The following is a 24,297-nucleotide window of genomic DNA, read 5'->3' on the forward strand; positions in this document are numbered from 1 at the left end:
TACAGCTGATAAAACACCTTTGAAATTAATCAGAGCAAAGGCCACAACCCAGACCTTCTCTTCTCAAGAAGGTAGTAGGAGGTAATAAGAGGGTCGAACGCTTGTTAAGCCTTTCTAACAGCCCTCGCTGCTGGATCAATTGGTAACAACTTCAGACATTGGAATCCAACGGAGCTGAATGGATGTTGTGCTCGTGGCAATTAGTATGTGATAAAAATATACAACAACTGTACTGAACTAGAACCGTTTATCTGACCCTATCTCTTCTACTTTTTTATCCCACAGATTGCACTGATGACAGTCACACTGTTCCCCATCCGTCTATTCATAGCAGCGTTTATGATGCTGCTGGCTTGGCCTTTTGCTTTTCTGGCCTCAGTAGGGAGCTCGGAGAATGCCGTGGAACCCCAGTGCCTCTGGAGGAGGTTAGTGTGTGTTGTCTGTTAATGAGTTGAGATGTTTGTTATTGTTGAATTAATGCTGGCATTTCATATTCTTTTCAAAGCTTAGCCAGATTGGCTAATTGATTAATGTTTTGGTCTGCTAACATTAACTCTTTGTGAAAACTTCTTCTCAGACAGACAGTCTTAGTTTTAGTAGGTGACTAATGTATCAATAAATTCAGTCCTCTTCATCAAGCATCAATAACTTCCTATTTAGTTTTTGTCTTAGAGAATAAGATCAGACTGCTTTACTAGTATCTGAAGCAACATTGTTTACATGGCGGACAATTGTTGTCTGTAACCAGGCTCCGATTTTAACAATCAAACTGTCATGCACAAGCAACACTGATGTGTCATTGACCTTTTTGTTTTTATCTTCCTTATTGATACTGCATAATTTTCTATTGAATAAGTTATATCTCACAGGATAATGAATGCATGAGGGAAACGTTTACTTTTTTAAATTTTATTTACACAGAAATGTTTTAAACAGAAGAGCACTATTGGTGTTATTTCATGGCTGCCTCAACAGCTCTGTCTGTTTCATTTTCTATTTCCTAATCTGTATAATCTCTGTAAGCCTGCTAGTTTGTTGAATAATCCACTTTTTCCACACAGCTGACAAAGTTGCCCTAACTGTGAGGATTTGTGAGAAGGCTGTGTTTCCTGGATATTTAGTTTCAGTTTTGCGTAAGAGAAAGACACTGATACAGCCTTTGTATACTGTATATCAGTTTAGGACAGTGGGTTTTCTGTTGTTGTTTTGATTTATTGTCTGGGTGTTTGTAGGGAATCCAATCCAGCTCCACCTTCTGGAATAACACCCTCGTTGTTGTCTCATCTGTACTGTTGCCTATAGCCATGCTGTTTCATATTTGACAGAAGATGCAGTGTTTATGCATTAAATATGACAAATGTGTTTCCAGGCTTGTGGATATAATTCTGAAGATCATCATGCGGGTCATGTGGTTTGCGGGAGGTTTCCATTGGCTGACAATTAAAGGCCAAAGGGCCTTACCTTCAGAGGCACCCATCCTCACCCTGGCACCTCACTCCTCTTACTTTGACGCCATCCCAGTCACAATGACAATGGCCTCTATCGTCATGAAGGCTGAGAGCAGGGATATACCTCTCTGGGGCAGTAAGTGGCATGAAATTAAATTGTATAATACTTGAAGTATGAGGAAAACTTTATGAAATTGAATATGAAGTGTGTGGGACATTAAAGTGTCCAGTGACCTGATAATGTAATGTTTGTTCAAAGCAATCATCTGTACAACAGTCGACCAATGTTGTCTTCCCACTGCAGCAATCAGTGATTTCACACTGCATTATTGTGTAAAAAAAAAAAAAAAAGGTCTCTTCAAAACCTCCATATTTGTATTTGTAATATTTTATGGTTTCTTGTGACTCAATATAGTGGCCATGATAGAGGAAATAAAAACCACAAGTGGTTGGGCAACACTGAGAACTTGGTGGTGGTGTCAGACTTAGTTATATTTTAATTGAGAAATCTTTAGGTTCCAGTGTGAATATAATTGATAATGACCAGTTTGTTTCTGTTCTGCTTTACTTTTAGCTTTGATTAAGTACATCAGGCCGGTGTTTGTATCGCGGTCAGACCAAGACTCCAGAAAGAAAACCGTGGAGGAAATCAGACGCAGAGCTCATTCTGGAGGAGAATGGCCTCAGGTAAGAGGCTTAAAGCAGCTGCAGAATGTGCTGCACATAGACAATAACTTGTTTATTTTTAACAAACTGAGGTGTATTTTAAGATGCATATTTATCAGAATTCAGTCAGATTGTGATTGAAAAACCATTAGTCTCTTATCCTCCTGTTATGTGACTTTTCTTTGAAACTTTTGTATTACAGAATTATTAAACAAATGTTTATTTTTTTCAAATACAACTTCTTGTTGTGTATTACAGTGAAAAACATTGACATTTTAATGTAGTGTTTATATTTGAGAGTGAAACATTTGCTTTCTCCACAGATAATGATTTTTCCAGAGGGAACCTGTACCAATAGATCCTGCTTAATTACCTTTAAACCAGGTAACTAACTCCTCATTACCACAGAGAGGAATAATTACTAAAAAACAATTTAGGTTTGTTTAATATACGTGATTTATTTCTTTAAAGAAAGACAATTAAAATCAGTGCTTTACATTTGTCGTTCTAGGAGCCTTTATTCCAGCTGTGCCAGTGCAGCCTGTGGTGATTCGTTATCCAAATAAACTGGTAAGATGGATATCAGGACATGTTAATAATGTGGGTTATAAGATTATATATATTTTATACCCATCACATTCACCATGACAGGCCATTGCGGCCAATGCTAATGCTTATGACTAAGCTAATGACTGCAACAATGTATTTGAAGAATCATTGTTGTTCAAGGTTTTCTATCTTAATCTAATTCCAATGTAATCTTGTTACGTGGCATGAATAGTCCTTTAAACTGCTTTTTTAATGTCCAAAATGAATCCCAGTGAAAACATGAACCAGTTGTCTGTTTGTAATGCTGTGACATCATTTGGCTTTCACAGGATACGATTACGTGGACATGGCAGGGACCTGGAGCGTAAGAACACTTTTTCATTTCATAGATGTGTATTAGTAGATGTATTTTTTTTATTTTTTATTTAAGAATTCATTTCACTCTCTAATAAAAACCTCACCTGTACCCACTCAAGTAAATGTCAAGAAAACTATCTATACATAGATTCCTAAATTATATCAAAGGTTGTCTTTGTAGTGCGTCATTGTCGCATGCTTGAAATGCTTTAAAATAGTTTCTCCATGGAAACTGCACTTTTCTGATCTCAGACAGAAAATACACTATTATAAAAGTTAGTATAAAAGTTAAGATGCACATAAAGTGCTGTTAGTACACATTCTTTGTTAAGAGTTTATTAAAAGGAAAAAAATACATGTTTCACTGTAGCCATTTCTATGTATGTTTTTATTGTAATTGGTGTTGTTGACGGTTTCTCCTTTTTTGAATTTTTGTCCAGGTTTGAAATCATGTGGCTGACACTCTGCCAACTGCATAATGAGTTTGTGATTGAAGTAAGCATCATTGTTTATCTCCACACTGCATACATTAACATTGGCCAGCTAATAATCACAGAAGGGTTCAATGTATTGGCAAAGGCAAAGTGGAGGAATAGACCATTGTGCCATCTAGTGGTTCATTGTAGTACCAGTTTTTAACAACTGGGTTAAAAAGCCTAGGGCCACTGTCTGGTCCACGGGCCATAGTTTGCCCATGCCTGCTCTAGATTGTATCCCATATCTTTGCATATTGGCGCTTTGGTTTACTTTAATTGTATGAATGGCAATTATGTGTATTTTTTTCTGTAATTCAAGAAAAATGTATCCACACACATTAATAATATTTATATATTTAAATATGTATTCAGTTTCTTCCAGTCTACACACCCTCGGAGGAAGAGAAAAAGAATCCTGCTCTGTTTGCCATCAACGTCAGACGCATCATGGCAAAGTAAGCCTTACTTTGAGTCTTTATTTTTAAATCAGACATGCAAACATTCTCTAGTGTTTTAAGTTAAGTTATTTACTTACATTAAGCATCAAGTTAAATATTCTAAGTCAATTTTTTTTAATAGAATTTTTGTAATCTTGCATTTGTTGTGTGAATGTGTGTGAATCCTAAGGAGAGTTTGTTTTACTTTGCACACTGTGATTATTTATTGTTTCCTCTGTGCTTGCATTCAGAGCCCTGGGCGTTCCCATCACAGACTATTCATTTGAAGACTGCCAGCTGGCCATGGCAGACGGCCAGCTCAGACTGCCAGTCGACACCTGTCTGCTGGAGTTTGCTAAGCTTGTCAGGAGAATGGGGTGAGTCTCTTTAACCTAGCAATGCAATACACCATTACCAACATGAGTGAGGTTTGGGGCCCAAGGAATTTGGGGCTGGGTTGAGATGACTTGTAAAGCATTTAAGGATTGTTTTTTTTTTTGTTTTTTTTTTCTAATTTAGCCTTCACTAGTGCTTATTGTTGGAATTAAAAGTATTAGAACTGACCTAAGAACACGATCCAATGGTAGATCCCTTATTTAAGCCAAACAAGACACACAGCTGCATAAAAAGACCACGTCAATGAAAAAGGGTTAGAAAGAAAGACAAAAGGTTTAAATCTTACACACTGATGTATTCTGAAAATATTCTTTTGTCCACATTTTCATCGGTTTATTTGCAAATATGTGTTCCTCTATCACCACCAGGCTAAAACCAAGAAATACTGAAAAGGTTCTGCAGGAGTATGGGAACAGAGCAAGGACGCTGGAGGGACAGAAACTGGGCCTGGATGACTTTGCGCAGTTTCTTGATGTGCCAGTGTCAGACATGCTGAGAGACATGTTTGCTCTTTTTGATGAGGTGAAGACAGATTTTGTTTTTTAACCTTAACCTTGATGGGTTCAATGACTTTCATGGTGTTTATTCTTTATATTGCAATGTGTTGTTAATGGGAATTTGCTGTCTTAAATATAAATCTCTTTGCAGTCATCAAGTTTTTTGCTCATTTTTCATAGGATAAAGCTGTTTTCTTTTATTTTTCCAGAATGAAAATAACTGCATTGATGTCAGAGAGTACGTGATAGCATTATCTGTCGTATGCAGACCAGCCAAAACTCTGGAAACAATCAAATTAGCCTTCAAGGTATGTTTGTCAGTAGTCAAGACAAAATCAAACTTTGTTTAGCTGAAATACCATTCCAGTGTGTGCTTCAAGTGTCGCCTGTTTGAGTTTCAAAAACTAAAGCACATTATTTGATCTTAGATCCCACAAATTTAGTAAAAAGATTCATAACTGTTAATGGCTCACACAGTTTCCATTTGGGCTTTCATTTTATGTTCTCCAGATGTTTGAGGCTGCAGAGGATGACGCCATCACAGAAACTGAGCTGGCAGTTATCCTGAAGACAGCTCTGGGGGTGACTCACCTCAGCGTCTCTTGTCTGTTTACTGCCATTGACACAGAAGACACAGGGAAGGTTACATTTGGTAAGAAAATGAAACTGAAATGAAAATGAAAAGGTTACATTTGGTAAGAAAATGAAACCTTGGACCGCTGCTTGATGGTCTCTCCCTGATAATAGTCTACTCTCATATCATGTTATCTCGTCATTACAGTAGATGAAAAGAACTATCACTGTAGTGTTAAGTGTGTTGTCTATGGGCACATATTAAATGCGTGTCTCTGTTTGTCTTTGTCTCTGGTGCCCTCTGCTGGTGATTATACAGACATGTTCAGGAGTTTTGTGGACAGGAATCCAGAGTTTGCTGAGGAGTACCTGCACACAGAACCCTCAGACCTGGGTGGCGGGCCCTGCCACCATCATCAAACAAAGTCCAGCCTGTCTTCTCTGACCACACTAGGCACTGCCATCGCCAACCACACTAATGGTTTCTGCCCCGACTTCAGCCCCAACGACCGCGATGCCACAGCCGACGGACTCCTCAAGAAACACAACTAAAGGGGTTTCAAATGTAGTGCAAAGAAGAAAAAAAAAAACCCACTTCTCCTGGTGAGAGGTGGCCGTGTATGGAGTGAAGGGTGAGTTACTTGTCAGTAACTTTAAATAGTGGGCACTACAGTTTAACACCCACATTCCCTAGTAAGTAAAAGTTTACCATGTCCTTTTTTATTCGTATTGTACTCATTAAATTTCTGGGGATCACCTTAAGTTTTAAAATACTTTATTTTGCTAAACTTTTTGTCATAATGCCAAACACTGGTTGTTTCCGCTTCAACGTTTGGATACTTAAAGGGCAAGCACTTACACAGAATGCTGGGGTAAAGACTTGATTATTTCTTTTCCTTTTAACATAACATAGACTGTGCATGCGTTTAAGAAGATGAAAAAGCCAGATACAGTTCAGCAAAATTTTTTGTGAAATCAGTGTTTATTTTTCTTTCCAAGTTGCTTTTTAAATTGTAGCTGCTTTATGTTGGGGCTCAGGCTGGTTGTGAGCAGTATTTAGAGATGTTCTTGGGAACCGGTGAGAATTGTTTCGCCACAACAAGCCCTCCAGCTTTAGTGCGTACATTTGAGGTGAACCAGGATCTCTCTTATTACCAAGAGCCTGTCCTGTAAACATACACATACATATAAAATTATATATTTGATTTTTAAGCTCAGGGTTCAGCAACAAAAATGAAAAAAGAATAATGATGTCTTCATTTTTGATGTGCACTATCAATGCGTGCATGTTTGTTTTTGTCTGACATCAATACAAATCTTCCTGGTCATTACCATCGACATCTTCACCTTTCATGGTGTCTTCAATTCATCAGTACACAATTTGGACCAAAATTGTACCTTTTATAATTTTCTTGGTGCAGGATTTTCTACCTAAATATAGGTTGTTTTTTTTTTTTTGCTCATCCTTTATATTCTAGTTAACAGTTAGCAACCCCCATAGTAAATTTCTCATTTATGTCAAATCTCTATTTACCGGAGAATTACGCTGATGACTCCTCACTATATTGACGTAACGTAATGTGATTGTTAAATTAATTTATACTAATTAATGTTTTGAGAAAAATCTTGGGATATTTGAAATGTGAAGTTCTGAGCTCAGATTTCTAAGTTTGAGTAGTCCTATAGTTATGGATTTAAACGAGCAATTTAACAGATTATGCAGCCTACTAATGTGTTACATTTATTTTGTCTTGAAGAAAACTAATTTGTTTTAACGAAATATTTATCCTGAACATTTAACAAAACACATTTTCAGGTTTCAGCTATATATGCATTGAGTAGCTGCAATTTGCCGCTACTTAAATATTGCTACAGCTGCATCGACCAATAGTGCAACCAAAAATATATAAATAAATAAAACACAGCAGTGTCTCAAACCACTTGGTGGAGCTCGACCTCCCAGTTAACTTCCTCGGAGGTTGTCAACGTGCATAAGTTCAACAACTCATTAGCTTTATGTGCTAATACTGTCGGCGACCACTGCAGAAGTCGGTTCTAATTTGACCACGGCGGTGTCAGCGATGATCAGTGTTGTCCTCGTTAATGAACAGTCTGTGGCACAGACTAAGCAAGTGAGCACATTTTTAAAATAATTATATACACTCATAACGTCAGCCAACGTTGTTTATATAATGAGCATATTTTTTGGCACATTTTCTGTTTATTTTTTATTTCTAAATATGAAAAAAATGACTTCAACAGAGAAGCGAGTTTACGTGTTTAAAGATAATCAAATCTACCGATGTAAAATTGTGGTTCCTGTCTTGCATCATTAATGTTGCTTGCTGAACACTCACAAACAAAGGGTAAAATATTTTTAAAGTAACGCCCCCTGGTGACGGGATAGCGTGCCAACCTGCATTTAAAGCATTTTATCCATGTAATAACAGAAATTGAGTGTTTTCTCTTGTTTTTTGTGTTTTATCCGTGTTATGTTAGTGAGTGTCAAACTTCCAATTTACTTTAACGCACACCTATCCTGGTTATGGCTTTCATCAAAGCAATACTCTACATTTGTTAAACCTTTTCAAGAGGTCTGCTTCAGAAGAATTCTGATATGTATTTTTGAATATTCCAAATGCAGGACATTTTGGAAATTTCTTATTTACATATGTGATTTTTGTTTTTCACTTTTCACTGCCATAACAGATCTGGGATCTCTTCTTCTTCATGTCTTAGTAATAGTGCCTAAATATAGGTTGTTTTTTTTTTTTTCTTTTTCTTTTTTTTTCTTGTTTCTCCTACGCAGTCTATTAAGTTTAATGGTTATAGTACTACCATTAATGCTGATATGACTGCTTAGATGTGTGCAAATGCAGATGTCATATGGAAACCAATAGCCTTGAATCTAATGCTAAAAGAAAACAGAATGTATAGACAATCCTGTCATATTCAGAAGTTACTTAAAAGCACTGATCTCCAGTGGATGTTCTCCCAAACGGTTAAAAACAGAGCAAACAAACAAAAAAAAATCGACACTCTGTCTGGTTAACGCCCTGTACTGGTGTGCATGTATAAGACCTACAGGAGTGTGTTGGCCATGTGTAGCCTCGAGGTGAGGATGTGTCGCCAAATGACAGGCTACACTTCACGGCCATTAAAGACTACACACACACGAACTAACATTTGATAAGTTACAATCTCTTGGTGTTTCTTCCCTTTTTTCGTTCTCTTTTCTATCTTGATGTATTTCTGATTGCACTTTAGATTATTTTTTTAAAGAGATGCCACCTTTCTACAAAGCATGTTGAGTTTGTTGGTTTTTTTTTTTTTTTTTTTTTTTACATGTGCATATTTGTTATAGCAAATCTTTTTGTTTTACCCGTTCTCCTTCGTCTCAGGACCGTGGAAAGTTCAGAGCTTTAAATCGATTTTGTTAACATGTATCACCTGACAACACTGTATGAGATGAAACGACAGAGAAAATGTAAAGAGGGTTTGACGAGGTGGAGAAGAGCGGATAAAGGATAAATGTGAATTTTACAACAGGATGTTAAGTAAGCCAGTCAGCCTTCACGCTGAAGGGACGTTTTGCTGTGTTTGTACAAAAATGGGAAATTTGATTGTAAATTACAGCTGAGATGTGACAATGATACAGCTTCAGTGAATGAACTGAGCCATCGAAGCCCCCATAGTGTTTTTATTTTGTTTGTATGTACATTTTAAAAATTAATTAACCTGCAAATATACATTTATATATTCAGTATTTACCTGGAACAAGTCTGCACAGGGGGCTCAGCAGGGGTGGGGGGGCGTTACATGGAGATACTGGGTCAACTTGTTTTTCAAATCTAACTTTGACTTCCTTTTATTTGAAATACCTCAGTAGAGGAGGGTATCGGTCGCTCTGTCCTTTGACTCTGAAAAATGTTAATGTGCTCATAAAGAACTTGTTTGTTTCTGCTGTCTCTGCCTGCCTTTCACCACCATTCTGTCCAGCCGCGAGCCTAAGACGAAAGACTTGTGTTCTCTGACCGAGTGATTGTCTTTCTGACGGCTCCCGTCACGTGGACCGGGGAAACTGATCTGTTTTCTCTGTAGTTTGAATTTCCTTCCTTTTTCTATATTCTACAGGTTCTATTTTATTAATGCATTTTGATGACCAAGAGTCGTTACTGCAAGCTCCTTTGAATTTGTCTGTTTTTGGACTGCTATGATATAACTTGTTAATGTGACTCTTGAATAAAAAATGGAACTTTACTACAAAGATGGGTTTGGTCACATCCATGGGGTTTTTTTTTATAGTATAGACCAGTGGTTCTTAAAGACTGGGTCACAGCCCTCAGGTAGGTCGCAAGAGATTTTGGGGGGGGGCATCTTGCATCATGTTCAGCAGTGTTGTCTACCTTTGGTGTGTTGGGCTGGTATGTCTTTTGTATGACAGATCTGGTGTATTTCAGCTCCAGCTAGTACCAACCTGTAGTATGGCGAGTATTGTTTTTATACTCAAACCTCTCACCAAGTGATCTGCTACTTTTGGCCTGTTCAACCTTACCTTCCCTTTGTCCCAGCTTTTTTGAAGGTGTTTGATCAATTTTATATATTTGCGTGAAAGATTTCAGAATAAACGTTACTTAGCCCTTTCAGGTTTTCCTCCTCACCCTTTCTTCACACACGCTCCTCCTCGACTCCTGACCCTCTGCACCTTCTGCCTCTCCGTCTGGGTCTCAGCTGTTGCTTTATGAAAAACAAGACACTCGATTATGGGGAACCTCACACATCCACCGCGGCTCACATTGAGCCAACGATTTCTGTTATGAGACCTGAGGCTTGACAGATGATTGCACTTTGTGACCGTTGGCTGTGTGTGGTGGTGGCGGCGATGCTGAAGTTAGTGCTATGGATTAGTGGCTGATTGATCATAATGATTGGCTGGCAAACAATAAGCTGTCTTTCTGGACATGATCCTCATAAATCTGTCCGTGGGGAGCGGGCTGATTGTGTTATTTGAGGCCCTGGTGCTGCTGAGGTCGGGTGTGAAATGGTAGAGGTCTGGTTTAGACCTGTTGAACACTAACAGATAATGAGATTTTTTTGGTGGGTCATTGGGTTCCATCCATGAGAAAGTAGAAAAACAAATCACCAAAAAACAGGTGTTACATTTTGACATTTTGTCATCGTCTTCATTGGTTTGAGCTGGTTGACACTGACCTCTGCCGAGGATGACCAGGAATTAGCATTAGCATTAGCACTATCAGTTGAATGATGCATTGCTGTTTTTTTTTTGTCACCAGACTGTTATTATGATAAAGTTAACCCATAAAAATATTGATTGCACCATTTTTGGCTCATGTAAGTATCTTTAATTATTTTATAATAAGCATTTTTTATAATATATTTTCCCATGTAAACAGAGATCTTCTAACAACATAATATTTATATTTATAATAATTTTGATATTACACACAAGTAAAATAATTGTAATTAAATATTAAGTTTTTTGACTAAATATCTTTTCTTACTATATAAGTTTTGTGTTGATGCTCACTCCAGTAATTCTGTTTCTCCTCATATTTTAACTGACTTTGAATATTTGTCACGTTTTTACTTCATGAAATAATGCTGTTGATGAAGATGACCCTGGCGGAAATAAAAGACTAGAGTCTTTATATAATATATATATATATATATGTGTGTGTGTGTGTGTTTCTCTTAAAAACACACATCTGTGTTAAAAAAAAAATCAGGTGAGAAAATTATGGGAAAGATGAGCAGACGAACATGTAGCTGGGAGATGAGAGAGGGAGGGAGGGAGGGAAGGAGGAGAGTGACGTTGATGTTGAGAGGGTGGGGGTGTCGTTGATGGTTGCTCATATTTGAAAAGTGGTCCCGCAGACGGACCACCATAGCAGTCCACAGAGAACTCTCTGTGTGTCTGTCAGCAGAGAGTCCACAGGTGTTTTTATTCCGACCTGATCTGATTTTATATATATTTTAAAAAAATCGAATCTGTCAAAAACAAGCTCGTTTTTGTTGTAGATTTTCTGCTCTAGTGTGCTCAGGTTTTCTTTGCAACAGCAGAAACGTCAGTACAACTGGATTTAAGTCTTTTCATGTGGGAACTCAAGAGATTTTCACTGTCAACTTTGAAGGTGAGTGTGTACAATTTTTAATAATTATATTTCTTTAAAATTAAATTGTACTGATTTTATACACACACATATTAAATGTATTTAAGTTTTATAGTGATTTAAAAGTTAATTTTCAGTACATGAAAATGAGTGAATTCATATTCATTTAATTTTTTTGCCAGATAAAGGGGCATTTCTTCTTAATACATCCATGAATATGGACTGACACTGTTTTTTAATAGCTCATTGGTGAAACTAAATAATCAATGTAAGTCAAATTAACTTTTATTAGGTTCATTTTTATTCATTTCAAATTTAATGTGAATAATGTAAAAGGCACCATCCAATTTAAATCTGCTGCGTGATATGTTGTTTAAACTATGATTGTAATCCTGAGAGCAAAATGGCGATCAACAAGTGTACATGAAACGAGCCTCCAGTGAACATTCTGCAGAAACACTCTCCCAGCTCTCTTATTAAAACGTCCATAAATGAATAACTGTTCATTCAGATTTTGAATACAAAAAAAGAATAAAAAATAATATTTTGCATTTTTAAGTATTTTTAAAGGTTTGACTCCTACATGGAAACTGACTGTTGATTGTGTTTGCAGATTTCTCACCCCTGTCTTGTCTGACGACTGTAACGGCGTCCCTCACCTCAAGACCGTATACCACTCCATGCTGTTGAAGAGCAAATCTCAGTCGGCCTCATGTCCTCCGTCGTAGCTCCAGAGATAAACTCTCCAAACACAATGGGTCCCAAGGAGGTCAGTGTGAATCGGATATAAGTTGTGGATTACTCTGATATTATAAATAATGTCTCACTGGAATACTGTGTCACATGGATAAATATGAATTCAAATTAAAAATGTTATTTTATTTAATTTAATTGGGGAAATGGAATACTGGAATCATGATGTCTTATGGTTGCAAGTAAAATACGCTGATTAAACAACTATCTGTATCAGGGACTCAAATCCCTGGTTCGCGGGCCACTTCCGACCCTCAAATCCTGCACCAATAACTAGATGTCGATAAAAAATAATTTAATTTTGTCCTTGAGTTAACTTAATATTTAGTTTCAGTGATATTATTTCCCATGTTGACATGTTGATGATTTGTTATTAAACTTAGAACACTGATGTGGTCGCCTTTTTTAGGCGACCACATCAGTGTTCCAAGATGACGGCAGTGGCCCTCAGGTTGTTTCTGATCTGTATATAAAGTGGAACCTCTCACTACACTCAGGTGGAGCTGATCCTTGTGAAGGAACAAAATGGGGTCCAGTTCACATCGACCACCTTAGTGGCTCCCACTCCAACTCAGATCACCCTGGCTGGGGAGGAAGAGCGAGAGACCTGGGGAAAGAAAATCGACTTCCTCTTGTCTGTCATTGGGTTCGCGGTGGACCTCGCCAACGTCTGGAGGTTTCCCTACCTCTGCTACAAGAACGGAGGGGGTGAGGAGGGGGTTGGGAGGGTTGCCTCATCATGCTGCTGGGAAATTCAGGAAGTGGAGTTAGAAAGAGAAAACATCTGTGTCCTAGAAAGAAAATTCCGAATATTGTGTTTATTTCTGATAATAGTGGTAAGAAGTGAAAAGTGAAGGGAATTTAAATGTATTTACATGCAAATATACAGCTGCGTGGAGCTGCTCTGAAAAGACTGGATCAAACAGTCACATCAGACTCATACATTTTCAAGCTGTTTATTTGTAGTTATTACTGGGGTTAAGACTGAAATCCAACACGACGTCTTGTGTTTAAGACAAATCCTTAACATGATCAGTTTGATGAAGTCAGTTTGAGTCAACGATCTGGGTTAAAATTATGTCATATAAGTCAAATCATCTTCTTAATAAGAAACATACGTAGATTTTTTTTAACTACTTGGCTACTTCATTTAGTGTGTGTACTGGTCGGTGTGTTTTTGCAGGTGCGTTCCTGGTGCCTTACCTCTTCTTCATGGTGATAGCAGGCATGCCGCTCTTCTATATGGAGCTGGCCCTGGGACAGTACAATAGAGAGGGCGCTGCAGGGGTGTGGAAGATCTGTCCTATATTTAAAGGTAGGAGAAAGATGCTTCTTCACGGGAGACGTACTTTAATCTCGTATACCATATGAGACGGACTGGTGCCCACGCCTCCTGACTGCTGATGCATGTGCACATCCAAATGCTATGTCTCCACACCTGCATGGTTTTACAGTAAAAACACCTGTTCTTGGCATAACATGCAGTCTCTCTCATTCTCTCTCTATCACTCTCTCACTCCCTCTCTCCTCCATCTGCTCATCTTTCTGATAATGTTCTTTCTTTTAACATGAATTTCTCTCCGCCTATTTGTCTGCCCACATGCCTGTCTGTCCACGTGCCAATCTCTTTTGTCCGCTTGTCTTCGTGTTGAGCAGCGGCGGGCGTAGTTCATTACATACAGAACATCTGTGGTTCTGCTGGCACTCAGTCCAAAGCAAATAAAAACTGAGCATGTTAATCAAAAGACTTGGAGACACAGACACCAGTTTACATCCTGTATTATCATGTGGTGAAAATATGCTGGAAAACCTCTCACTTTCAAGATGCTCTAGAACAGGGTGTCAAACTCATTTTCACCGGGGGCCACATCAGCAATACAGTTCCCCTTTGTAAATGGAAAACTGTATAGATCAGAGGTCCCCAATCCCCAGTCCGTGGACCAGTACCAGTCCATAGGTCATTTGGTACCGGCCTGCAGTGGGACACAGTGAAAAAAAAACAACATAATTTTTACTAATTTACTTCATTCAAAGAAAATCCACTTATGTACTTTTACGTTCTTTGTTTAAAGATAATCTGGCAATATTTTAAAAATATATTGTCATTCAGACTCTGATACAAACAGAATAGAGTCTCAAAGATGTTTTATCGGTTCACACAAAACGACTTGGCGAGCCGCATTTGGCCCCCGGGCCTTGAGTTTGACACGTGCTTGAGAAATACAGTGTCAAATACTGATTTGTTCAGCAGACAGCTGATTGGCTACATGGCACAAAAATTCTCTTTGCTGGTCTGAAGGTGTCCCAGAGTGTAAATGCTGCCCAATATTTTGCAGTATGTGTGTGTGTGTGTGTGTGTGTGTCATCCTCTTGTGTGTGAACATGTGCCGTCTGTCAGGGACCCACACTGAGACGGTTGACGTTCTAATCACACACTTCACACTTTCTCTGCCTCTCAGCAGGAGGAATAACAGTAATTATTCAAACACACACACACACACACACACACACACACACGCACGCACGTCCTCGTATTGACAGTAATTATTCTGATCAACAAGCTGGTTTCCTCTCAGGATCAATGCATCTGAAGAAAAGCACTGTGAATGAGAGACACAGGCAGATGGAGCGATAGCCGAGCCTCATGCCGCGCTAATAAGAGGCATCGCTCCCTGCACAAATATCACATCCACATCACAGAGGAGTCGATATGGCATCGTCGTGGTCAAGCCTGTTAGCAAAGGTTAACAATTAAATTCATCGTCAGAAGATCAGAGTGAAAGAAAGGCCAGATGTTCTGATAATGAAAGCGTGAAATGACATTCTGCAGAAGTTTTGCTCGTGTAACATTTGGTCAGTGACGGACAAATCCAGCTGCAGGATGAAGTCACTGTGTAGTAAAGCCAAGTTGCTCCATATGTAAACAACATAAATGAGTGTGGTTCCTGCTGGTAAATACAACTGTCATTCTGAAAGAGTGCAGATCAACACAGATGTGAGTGTTAGAATTATATCCACCACATAGACATTTTTACTCATCTTTTGTTCAGTGATGTCCCTAATCAACTCAGGGGCCGAGGGGCCCACAGTAGTGATTATCAACTGGCGGCCCATGGGCTGAATCTGGCCCGTTGAACCGTCCATTACTATAAACCAGTATAAACATCAAATAATAATGTAAAAGAAAAACCAGATGTTTTCTTCTTTTTTTTGTTCAGCCCCTCATATGTCTGTTCAGAAACTTCCTGTCCCTGATACGCTAAGTCTATAGCTGGTGACTCGTAGCCAGTATGGAGGTCACCAACTATACCTTAAATCCTATCATTTGGTTAATCACCCATTTCTTATCCTTGTCTGTTGCCTACCACTTTTCATTATACTACAGGTTCCCAAAATGAGGGGCAGTTTTAACAGTGTTATATTAGGAGAAAGTGCCATGATCATAAAAGTAGTTATGTAGGAATTATCACACTGTCAACCTGAAACCATGCAGTAGTCGTTTGTTTGAGCTCTTGAGTCGATTCCCATTTTGTTCCCAGGTGTGGGCTTCACTGTCATCCTCATTTCTCTCTACGTCGGTTTCTACTACAACGTCATCATCTCCTGGGCGCTGTTTTACCTGTTCTCCTCCTTCACTCATGAGTTACCCTGGGTGCACTGCAACAACAGCTGGAACAGTCCCAACTGTTCAGTCTGGGCTGACAACAGTTCAGTCAGTGACATCTACAAGGCCACACCTGCTCAGGAGTACTTTGAGTAAGTAGAACACTTACTAAGAGTAAGTGTTTTTTTTTTATTTTTTAGTATATTAGTTTTACAATATTAGTTTCCAGTTTATATATTTATACACCCCTCAGCCTTTAATAATATCTTAATGTCTAATGTTCTAAACAGTTTGTTATATTTTCCTGTAAATAATTCCAGAGTTTGTCAGTTTTGCTGTGACTCTGCCTGTGCTGTGACCAGGTGTCCCCTGGCGACGCATTGAAATGGCAGCGCGCTATTTTTGCAGAAGCACCTGCAGGCGATTTGACCGACTGATGAACATAAGAGTGTTCTCTTACCTCCAAAATTATATGAATTAAAACGTCAACATTCAGTGGAGATATAATCTTTCAGGTGACAGGAGATTTCAAAGCTCCTGCTCTTTTATTACCAGCACAGATTGAGTTGAACCCACGTTCAGTGCGTTGGTGAGGCGTTGCGGCTACTGTAGGAAGTGGTGAATAATGTTCTGCATGGCCTCTAGAGTTGATTTTTTTTTTAAATATTTTGTATGTGTCTTTCCTTCAGTCGAGGGGTTCTCCACATCCAGGAGAGTAACGGTATTGACAACATCGGTCCCCCCCGCTGGCAGTTGACTTGCTGTCTGGCTGTCGTGATTGTTCTCCTCTACTTCAGTCTCTGGAAAGGAGTCAAGACCTCTGGCAAGGTGGGAGGTTATGATTCAAAGTCGAATAATCCACATGCTAAAATCAAGAGAACCCCATGACTGCATGTACAGTGTGTCCTGTTATCATGTTGATCAACAACCACTGGATCTCAACCTGAAGGCCATGTGTAACACATGTCATCCTTTCAGGTTGTGTGGATCACAGCCACCATGCCCTACGTTGTCCTGACTGTGCTGCTGATCCGGGGAGTCACTCTGCCTGGAGCCATCGATGGCATTAAAGCTTACCTCTCTGTGGACTTCCTGAGACTCTGTGAAGCCCAGGTAAAAGAGAGAGGGAGGGGCAGAAAGAGTGGTGGTGGTATAAAACCAAGGGGCTGAAGTCGTCTCCAAACATTCATGGTTATAAATGATCACCTACTGCTGAAGAAGTAAAAAACTATTTCATAAACCTATGGCTGTTCTATATACTACAGTAAAGCCCCAAAATGCTGCTTCTACTCTGGCATAGTTACAAAGATCAGGCCATATATTACCTAAGTTTCAGTCTCGTTTTTTTTTTACTACTCAACACAATATATGCATATACATATTATATTACATTAGATTATATTACATTACATTATACTATGATATATTATTAACAACAGCACTGTGTTCAGTGTGTATTCAGTGCAGCTTATAGTGGCTGTGGCTAATATGTTAATGTGAGCCCTTGAAGTAAAGGATGGCGTTGTGGCTCAGAAACTGTGCACTTTTATTCTTACAGTTTTCTTGCATGTATTAAGGTGACAAACAAATATTACTGCCAGTTGTTCATATTTCCAATAACTCCTAAGATTCGATAACATGTCTCTATGGTCAAATCTTGATGTTTATTCAAACAGTGAATTACTCTGTGGTCCAGCCTCCTAACAGACATCTGAGAGACGTTGGTAAATGGAGCTGGTGATGAATGATAACAAGGAGGGATTCCCTCCTGATATCTGTGACCATCATGTTAGCACTACTTGTCCCTGTAATTTTCTCTTTTCTGCGACATCCACAACAAATCACAACAAAATCCTTCCGTGCATTTATAGGCACTCGGAGAGCAACGCTTAAACATGCAGCACCAAAAAAGGGCAGTTATGCTGAAGAACCAACAGGGGCAAGAAGGGGAGATATACAGAAAGATGCATGACAGCATTTGGAGAAATAAATTAGATAGATGCATGGAGCAGTAATTTGCAAAATTACCCCCCGTATTCACGAGCGTCTTTCATCTACTACCGTTGAATGAGTTTCCTGCAATTATCCCTAATAATGGCTTTTTTCCTCTCCGTGCCTTTTGTTTGCCGCTTCACACGAGTGTGCTTGTTCTATCGCTCCCCAGGTCTGGATAGAAGCAGCGACGCAGATCTGTTTCTCTCTGGGAGTGGGGTTTGGTGTGCTAATTGCCTTCTCCAGCTACAACAAATTCAGCAACAACTGTTACAGGTAAGGACACAGGCGCAGAGCACGGAGCACCAGGCGTGGCTTTTACTCACATGTTCACACAAACACACACAAACGGGGTAAAGGCAGATAATAATAATAAAATTACCTTTGAAGCTCCGTGAAACCCATGACGTTTTTGGGTTTCCATGTGCAACAGCCAGTTATAGCTGTGGTAAATTACTATTATCTCCAATGAGACGTTATTATTTTCCTCTTTGCTGATGCTTCCGGTTTAACATGCCATCATCTAACTTGACATTTTTTCTCAATTATTTTTAGGGCATTCATATAATAAATCTATTAATTCTGTTATTTCTAAAAGGTTGGCAATTTACTTAATGAGATTGAATAAAAAAATAATCTAAAAGGTCCTTTAACAAATCAATTTCTACAGTACAGCATGTGAACATTGAAAGTAAAGAATTGTTAATAAAAGGAGAAACTTGTCTTTAAATTTAGTAACAATTCGAGATAAAAGATAGGTCAGTTAGTGAACTCCTGTGCCACTCTGTGTGTCCAGCCCTCATTAAACCTTCAGTATGAGGTGAGTGTGTAAATTCTTCATTCCTGACGTTCTCTCCTCCCTCTGGTTTGATTGTATCCACACAGAGATGCCATCATCACCACCTCCATCAACTCCTTAACCAGCTTCTTTTCCGGCTTTGTGGTTTTCTCCTTCCTTGGATACATGTCCTTTAAACACAAGGTGCCCCTGGACAAAGTGGCCAGAGACGGTACTGCAGTTTTATTTCAACCCATTTTCCCATTGTTACATAAATAAAAAAAAATTAAAAATAATTTGCTATACGCCCTTTTTGGGGTCCCACCCTCCACTTTGAGAACCTCTGCATCAGAAAAGCTTAAAATATTAACCAGCACTGACTCTTATGTCTTGTTCTTCAGGTGCCGGGCTGGTATTTGTCATTTACCCAGAAGCAATTGCAACACTACCTGGGTCGTCAGTGTGGGCAGTCATCTTTTTCATCATGTTACTGACCCTGGGCATTGACAGTGCTGTGAGTATACGTGTCCATGTGTCCACTGTAGCATCGCCTACCCTGACTTTACTGAGCTCTTACTGACTGTTTGCTCTCTGTCCATTTGTAGATGGGTGGCATGGAGTCAGTGATCACCGGACTGATTGATGAATTTAAACTGCTCCACAAGCACAGAGAACTCTTTACCCTCTTCATTGTGGTGGCCACTTTCCTCATATCTCTGTTCTGTGTTACAAATGTTAGTATCACTCTTCTGGGGTGGGGTGTCTTGTTGATCTCATCCATGTGGTTTTTATCAATGTCCATTATTATGTTTACTAAAATGAACCTAATGTTTAGAATTTCATCCATAACGAAGCCTTCAATAACACTTTTCTGCCTTCGTTCAATAGGGAGGGATGTATGTGTTTACTCTGCTGGACCACTTTGCAGCAGGGACATCAATTCTCTTTGGAGTGCTTATTGAAGCCATCGGCATCGCGTGGTTCTACGGTGAGAAAGATGGACGAGTCAGGTCTTCATGGCCAACAGAGCTGCTGCTGAATTAGCAGCGTGATGAAAAATCTGCTGGTATCGGTCGTCTGTGCCTCGCCACGGCATATTTCTATTAGACAAAAGGAAACCTCTGTTACAGCTTTTATTTCCAATTATGGTTTCGACCTCTTCAGTCTTTTCTTATATCCCTTTCCTTAGGATTCACACACTGGTCATGTTTTTTTTTTTTTTGAAAGAGCTTTGAAGTAAAAGCTCAAGTTAAGGCTGTGACCCGGCCACTGCCTCTTGGACATTAATTCAACAGTGGGGAATCACCATTTAAAGAAATTGCAGCTGGGAATCAGACCCTTCCCACTTATCATGGACAGCAGACAGCTGTCTAATAGCTAGATTGCACCATGTTGTGGGTGGAAAATGGGGGGGTGACCTTAAACGGTGTCTCTCCAGATGTCCACAATCTTCCGACACTGTAGTTTACATTCCTTCTCCTTTATCTACGCAGTTTATTTTAAACAATAACCTCCCACATATTGTGTCCCTGAATATTACGGTGCATCTGTGTGAGAGTTAATATAACCTCAAGTGTGAAATGATTCATGTGATTCATAACTTTTTTAATAATACTCAAACTCTGTCAGTATTAAGGATTTATTGCCCACAATATCAAATATCAGAGTCTCTCTGTGGGACTGTAGCCACGGAGGGGTTTAATATTAATGACAAAATACGGATATATTAAACGTTCCGGGTTTGCTGTGCAGATTAGTGACCTCTCGTGGTCTTTTTGACGCAGTGCAGCAACGGGTACCCAGTTTGAAAATTTCTACGCTCTTCAACTTAACAGTTTTCGGGTTTCGATAAGGACATAAAGGGGTGAAGATTGTAATTTTCAATGGTAAGAAATTAGCTTTTAAAGCCAAGCTAAAGATATCCGTATTTGAAATATATAGCTCAGTTATTCTGATCGTCCACATTAATCTAAATGGGTTCCGGCTCCAGGCAGTGTGGGTCAGCATACTGGTCCGCTCCAGTGGGTTGTGACCTTGGCAAGTCAAATAAATCAAGCCCAAGGCTCCGATGGGCCTTTCCCTTCCTGCTGCTGTCAGACCTTTGACCCCTCACCACTGTCTGTGTATGCTAAATAAGTAGACTTTTAGGCTATTATCAAAAAATATCTGTCAGTGTGAATTTATTGTATTTTACATGCTCTCCATGCAAAACGTATTTTTTTCCTCAAATGTTAAAAAGCAATTGATCAAATTATTCTGTGGTTCACATTCTGTCTTGAAGGAGTCGATCGCTTCAGTGATGATATCGAAGAGATGATTGGCCACCGGCCCGGCAGATACTGGAGGCTGTGCTGGAAGTTTGTCAGCCCCTGCTTCCTTCTGGTGAGCTTGTTGAACTACCACTGAGCTCTTACTCACTGATTTGACCTTTGAACCTCAGGAATCTGTCACATACAATTTGTCTTTTGACAAAATGTGACATATAAAGCATCTTCCCTCTGAGCATGTGGGCCACCTCTGGCAATAATGCAGCACTGCAGGCATTCGTGAAGCCCAAACAAATGGAGTTTGTTCTTATTGGTTTGTATTTTTGTATTTTTTTGTTTTCCACAGTACATGGTGGTGGTGAGCTTTACCAAGTTCAACCCTCCAAAATATGGCACCTACGTGTTTCCTCCCTGGGCTAACACAGTGGGGTGGTGTCTGGCCATGTCGTCCATGGCCATGGTGCCTCTGTATGCCATCTACAAACTCTGCATACTGCCGGGAAAGTTCTGCAATGTAAGTCTGGCTGAATGATAAATTCTCCTCAGTGCTGTGTTCTGCTGGAGGAGGAGCAGCTACATAACTGCTCTTCTCCTTTTGTAACATTTTCCTTCCTGACAGAGGCTGGCTTACGCCATCACCCCAGAGACTGAGCACCATTTGGTAGACAACGGGGAGGTTCGACAGTTCACTGTAAGTCTTGACCTGATTTATTTTCATACACATAATCACAAAATATAAAAAATATTATTATTATTATTACTAACTAACAACATTTTACCTAATTTATTTAATGTAAAAAATGAATCCCGACAAAGAGTGTTTGATTAACTATTAATGTGATAATATGATTAAAAAAGATCTTATATCTTTTGTCAATTACAAAAAGTCATTTGTGTTGCACTTGAATTTAATAAGAGTACTAACTATATATTTATATATATACATAAATACATATACTTTATTAAATTAAAAATTAGAACTGAACTATATTTTTAAATTTCACTGTATAATTCTGTCTCTCCCACAGCTTCATCACTGGTTGGTGGTCTGAGAGCTAAAGAGAAACAAAGATTGGTAGGTGGGGGGGAGAGAGAGTAGGTAGGGAGTTAAAAAAAAAAAAGAATATTTGATGACTGGTGCACAAGCAGCCAAGGCCCGGGGAACTAAAAAAAAAAAAAAAAAAAGCAGAAAAATAGCCATTCAACTCCATGACTGTAGCAGAGGTACAGTTTAAAAAGTGTAGTGTTCTTTCTTTCCACGGTGGCTGTGTGAAGCTGTGCACTGTTATGTTGACACTGGTGAATGGGATTCAGTCAAACAGGTCACACAGGTGCTCAGCTTTTTATTGTTTTTATAACCATAAGATAAAATGTGCAACATGTAGCCAACCTTCACTCTGAACCTGTCACAGTGTAACTAAACTAAACTTTAGGTGTTCTTGCTGATTTTATTGCAATGTTGATTGAAGTTCAAAGGTCACGGTTAGAGTAAATCTCAATAATGAATGTTAAGAGGCGCTACATACATCAATGCAGGGAAATTACACTTACATTTAATCAGTGGGAAGACGCAAAATGTTGGTAGACACATTTAGTACAACAGACAAACATGAACCAGTTTCACTGAATTCCACTCCAGTCACAGATATGTCATTATTCACAGGGACTTTCTCTCTTAAAGACTGTTAAAATATTACGTAATGGCAGACCTCGCAAAAAGAAATGTTTACATCCAAATAGTTCACAGCATAGACCAACCAGTTTATCAGTAGACCAAAATGACATCATCGGAGTCGGCGTATCTCTATAAGGCAGGGGTGTCAAACATATGGCCCGCGGGCCAAAAATCGGCCTGCTAGGTGGTTCAATCCGGCCCGATTGATGAATTTTGAATGTAAAAAAATGCACAAACACTTCACGTCCTATTCTTTTTCAATTATATTTCATTAACTATGAATATTTTCTAATATACCTATATTTCAGCCTACCTATATTTTTGCATGAAAACAACTTAGAAAATTATGGACTTATTGTTACTTATAGGTAATTTTTGATATACTTGTACTGGTCCGGCCCACTTGACATCTAATCAGGCTGTATGTGGCCCCTGAACCAAAATGAGTTTGACATCCCTGCTCTTAGGGAACACAGTCTGGATCTGTCTGTTACTTTCACAAGCACAAAGGAATCCTCCAGAAACAAACAAAATCGATGGTCTGATATTGAAGTCTCATCCTCTCACTGCGTTCCTCCTGATAGTTTTCTTGGCTGGACGTGGAACAGGGCACACACTCTCACACACACACACGTACGTCACTATCAGGTATTGATTTAAATGAAGCTCACACTGTCACATTTATTTTTCACTTCACCAAGCATAAAGCTTTAACTTTACTGTTTACAGAACCACTTTTACCAGACTGTTTAAGAAGCTGCTTTTATTGAGCTGCATTGAATAGCGTGTAGTGTAAGATGACGTTGCATCAGTTTTACAAGTATATCTGTCTGTATCCTATTGTAATGTAAGATTTTAAATGACAAAATCAAAAAAATTATGACTAAAAATCTCTCTTTTTTTCAGTCACTAGGGAAAGTAGACTTTAAAATGATGTTGATAAAAGCCTTAAGCTGATTGTTATTATTATTATTGCATCAGAGGCGGTTCAGACCAGTCACCAGTGACTGGCACTCACATGTGACAAACTCAAGAGTATATTTTATTTCCAAACTGTATGCCTGTGCTACTGTAACGTGCCTTGTGGTGTTTCCGACCGTATAAGACTTTGGTTTGTACTGTCAAATAAAGTCAAGTTCATTTAATTATAACATTTTATGTCACAGTTTTGTTTTAAAAATTAAGCAGATTTACACTGGTTGACATTAACAAAGTGTTTTAAATCGTGATGTGTGCTGCAGTCATAACCCCATGAGGAGAAGACTGCCTGTAATTGTTGTCTTCTCAGATTGGTCAGCATGACCCTGAGTCAACCTGGTTCATTACAGTAACCATGGAGTCAAAACATACTGATCCAAAAATCACACCCTGACAGGAGCGACCCACATCCACAGCAAACAACATTTGAGGAAGATTACCACCTGATGATATTGATCAGTGTGATCAAATCAATGGGTGGTCTGACCAACACACTTCAGCTAGACCATTATGTGGCCTTTACACTATTGACTCATTGCAAGAGCAACATTTCAAATTAAATTCAGAACAAAACAAAATGTGAATTAATGTCAATGTTGACAAATGTCAACCTCAAAAAAGTCTGTAAAAGTTTTGAAAACCACACAATCACCACAATATTCTGCCTGCTCAGTGACCATGTCCAGTGTGTGCAGTATATTTCTGTTTCTACAAAGAAAT

The 24,297-nt window shown here is 39.0% G+C and overlaps 2 protein-coding genes and 1 long non-coding RNA gene across 4 annotated transcripts in view; 2 read left to right on the forward strand and 1 right to left on the reverse strand.

Moving 5' to 3' along the window:
• Window positions 1–144, reverse strand: part of LOC112487961 (uncharacterized) — a 2,224-nt gene extending 2,080 nt beyond the window's left edge. The window contains exon 1 of the long non-coding RNA XR_003051564.1: window positions 18–144. This is a non-coding gene — a long non-coding RNA (uncharacterized LOC112487961). The remainder of the gene's footprint in view (window positions 1–17) is intronic.
• Window positions 1–7,302, forward strand: part of LOC103388333 (lysophosphatidylcholine acyltransferase 1) — a 10,918-nt gene extending 3,616 nt beyond the window's left edge. Inside the window, exons 1-14 of one of the 2 annotated variants that reach the window (XM_017038230.2) lie at window positions 41–203; window positions 286–425; window positions 1,370–1,584; window positions 2,023–2,135; window positions 2,438–2,498; window positions 2,626–2,684; window positions 2,993–3,027; window positions 3,461–3,515; window positions 3,869–3,951; window positions 4,185–4,310; window positions 4,698–4,851; window positions 5,036–5,134; window positions 5,337–5,478; window positions 5,719–7,302. In XM_017038230.2, the coding sequence (XP_016893719.1) occupies window positions 183–203; window positions 286–425; window positions 1,370–1,584; window positions 2,023–2,135; window positions 2,438–2,498; window positions 2,626–2,684; window positions 2,993–3,027; window positions 3,461–3,515; window positions 3,869–3,951; window positions 4,185–4,310; window positions 4,698–4,851; window positions 5,036–5,134; window positions 5,337–5,478; window positions 5,719–5,951 (1,536 nt within the window). In that variant the 5' untranslated portion in view covers window positions 41–182 and the 3' untranslated portion in view covers window positions 5,952–7,302. Of the gene's footprint in view, window positions 1–40; window positions 204–285; window positions 426–1,369; window positions 1,585–2,022; window positions 2,136–2,437; window positions 2,499–2,625; window positions 2,685–2,992; window positions 3,028–3,460; window positions 3,516–3,868; window positions 3,952–4,184; window positions 4,311–4,697; window positions 4,852–5,035; window positions 5,135–5,336; window positions 5,479–5,718 lie in introns of those variants that run through there. The other variant, XM_008323268.3, reaches the window with a different exon arrangement.
• A 4,565-nt stretch (window positions 7,303–11,867) lies between these two features.
• slc6a3 (solute carrier family 6 member 3) lies at window positions 11,868–24,188 on the forward strand. The gene is made up of 15 exons (XM_025061906.1): window positions 11,868–12,299; window positions 12,781–12,991; window positions 13,467–13,598; window positions 15,823–16,039; window positions 16,577–16,715; window positions 16,866–17,000; window positions 18,052–18,155; window positions 18,765–18,889; window positions 19,059–19,171; window positions 19,263–19,391; window positions 19,546–19,645; window positions 20,939–21,039; window positions 21,271–21,438; window positions 21,544–21,615; window positions 21,953–24,188. The coding sequence occupies exons 1-15, from the start codon at window positions 12,243–12,245 to the stop codon at window positions 21,974–21,976; spliced, it is 1,827 nt and encodes a 608-aa protein (XP_024917674.1). The 5' UTR covers window positions 11,868–12,242; the 3' UTR covers window positions 21,977–24,188.
• The last annotated feature ends 109 nt before the right edge of the window (window positions 24,189–24,297 follow it).

This window comes from Cynoglossus semilaevis, chromosome 13 (assembly GCF_000523025.1).
Source record: "Cynoglossus semilaevis isolate Cse_v1.0 chromosome 13, Cse_v1.0, whole genome shotgun sequence".
NCBI lineage: Eukaryota > Metazoa > Chordata > Actinopteri > Pleuronectiformes > Cynoglossidae > Cynoglossus > Cynoglossus semilaevis.

What these genes read in the sequence shown, in the direction of transcription:
- slc6a3 (XM_025061906.1), top strand. Translation starts at nt 12,243, where the DNA reads ATGTCCTCCGTCGTAGCTCCAGAGATAAACTCTCCAAACACAATGGGT. An exon ending in CCTGCTCAGGAGTACTTTGA is followed by an intron (nt 16,040 to 16,576) that starts GTAAGTAGAACA and finishes TCTTTCCTTCAG; the next exon opens with TCGAGGGGTTCTCCACATCC. An exon ending in TTCAGCAACAACTGTTACAG is followed by an intron (nt 18,156 to 18,764) that starts GTAAGGACACAG and finishes GTATCCACACAG; the next exon opens with AGATGCCATCATCACCACCT.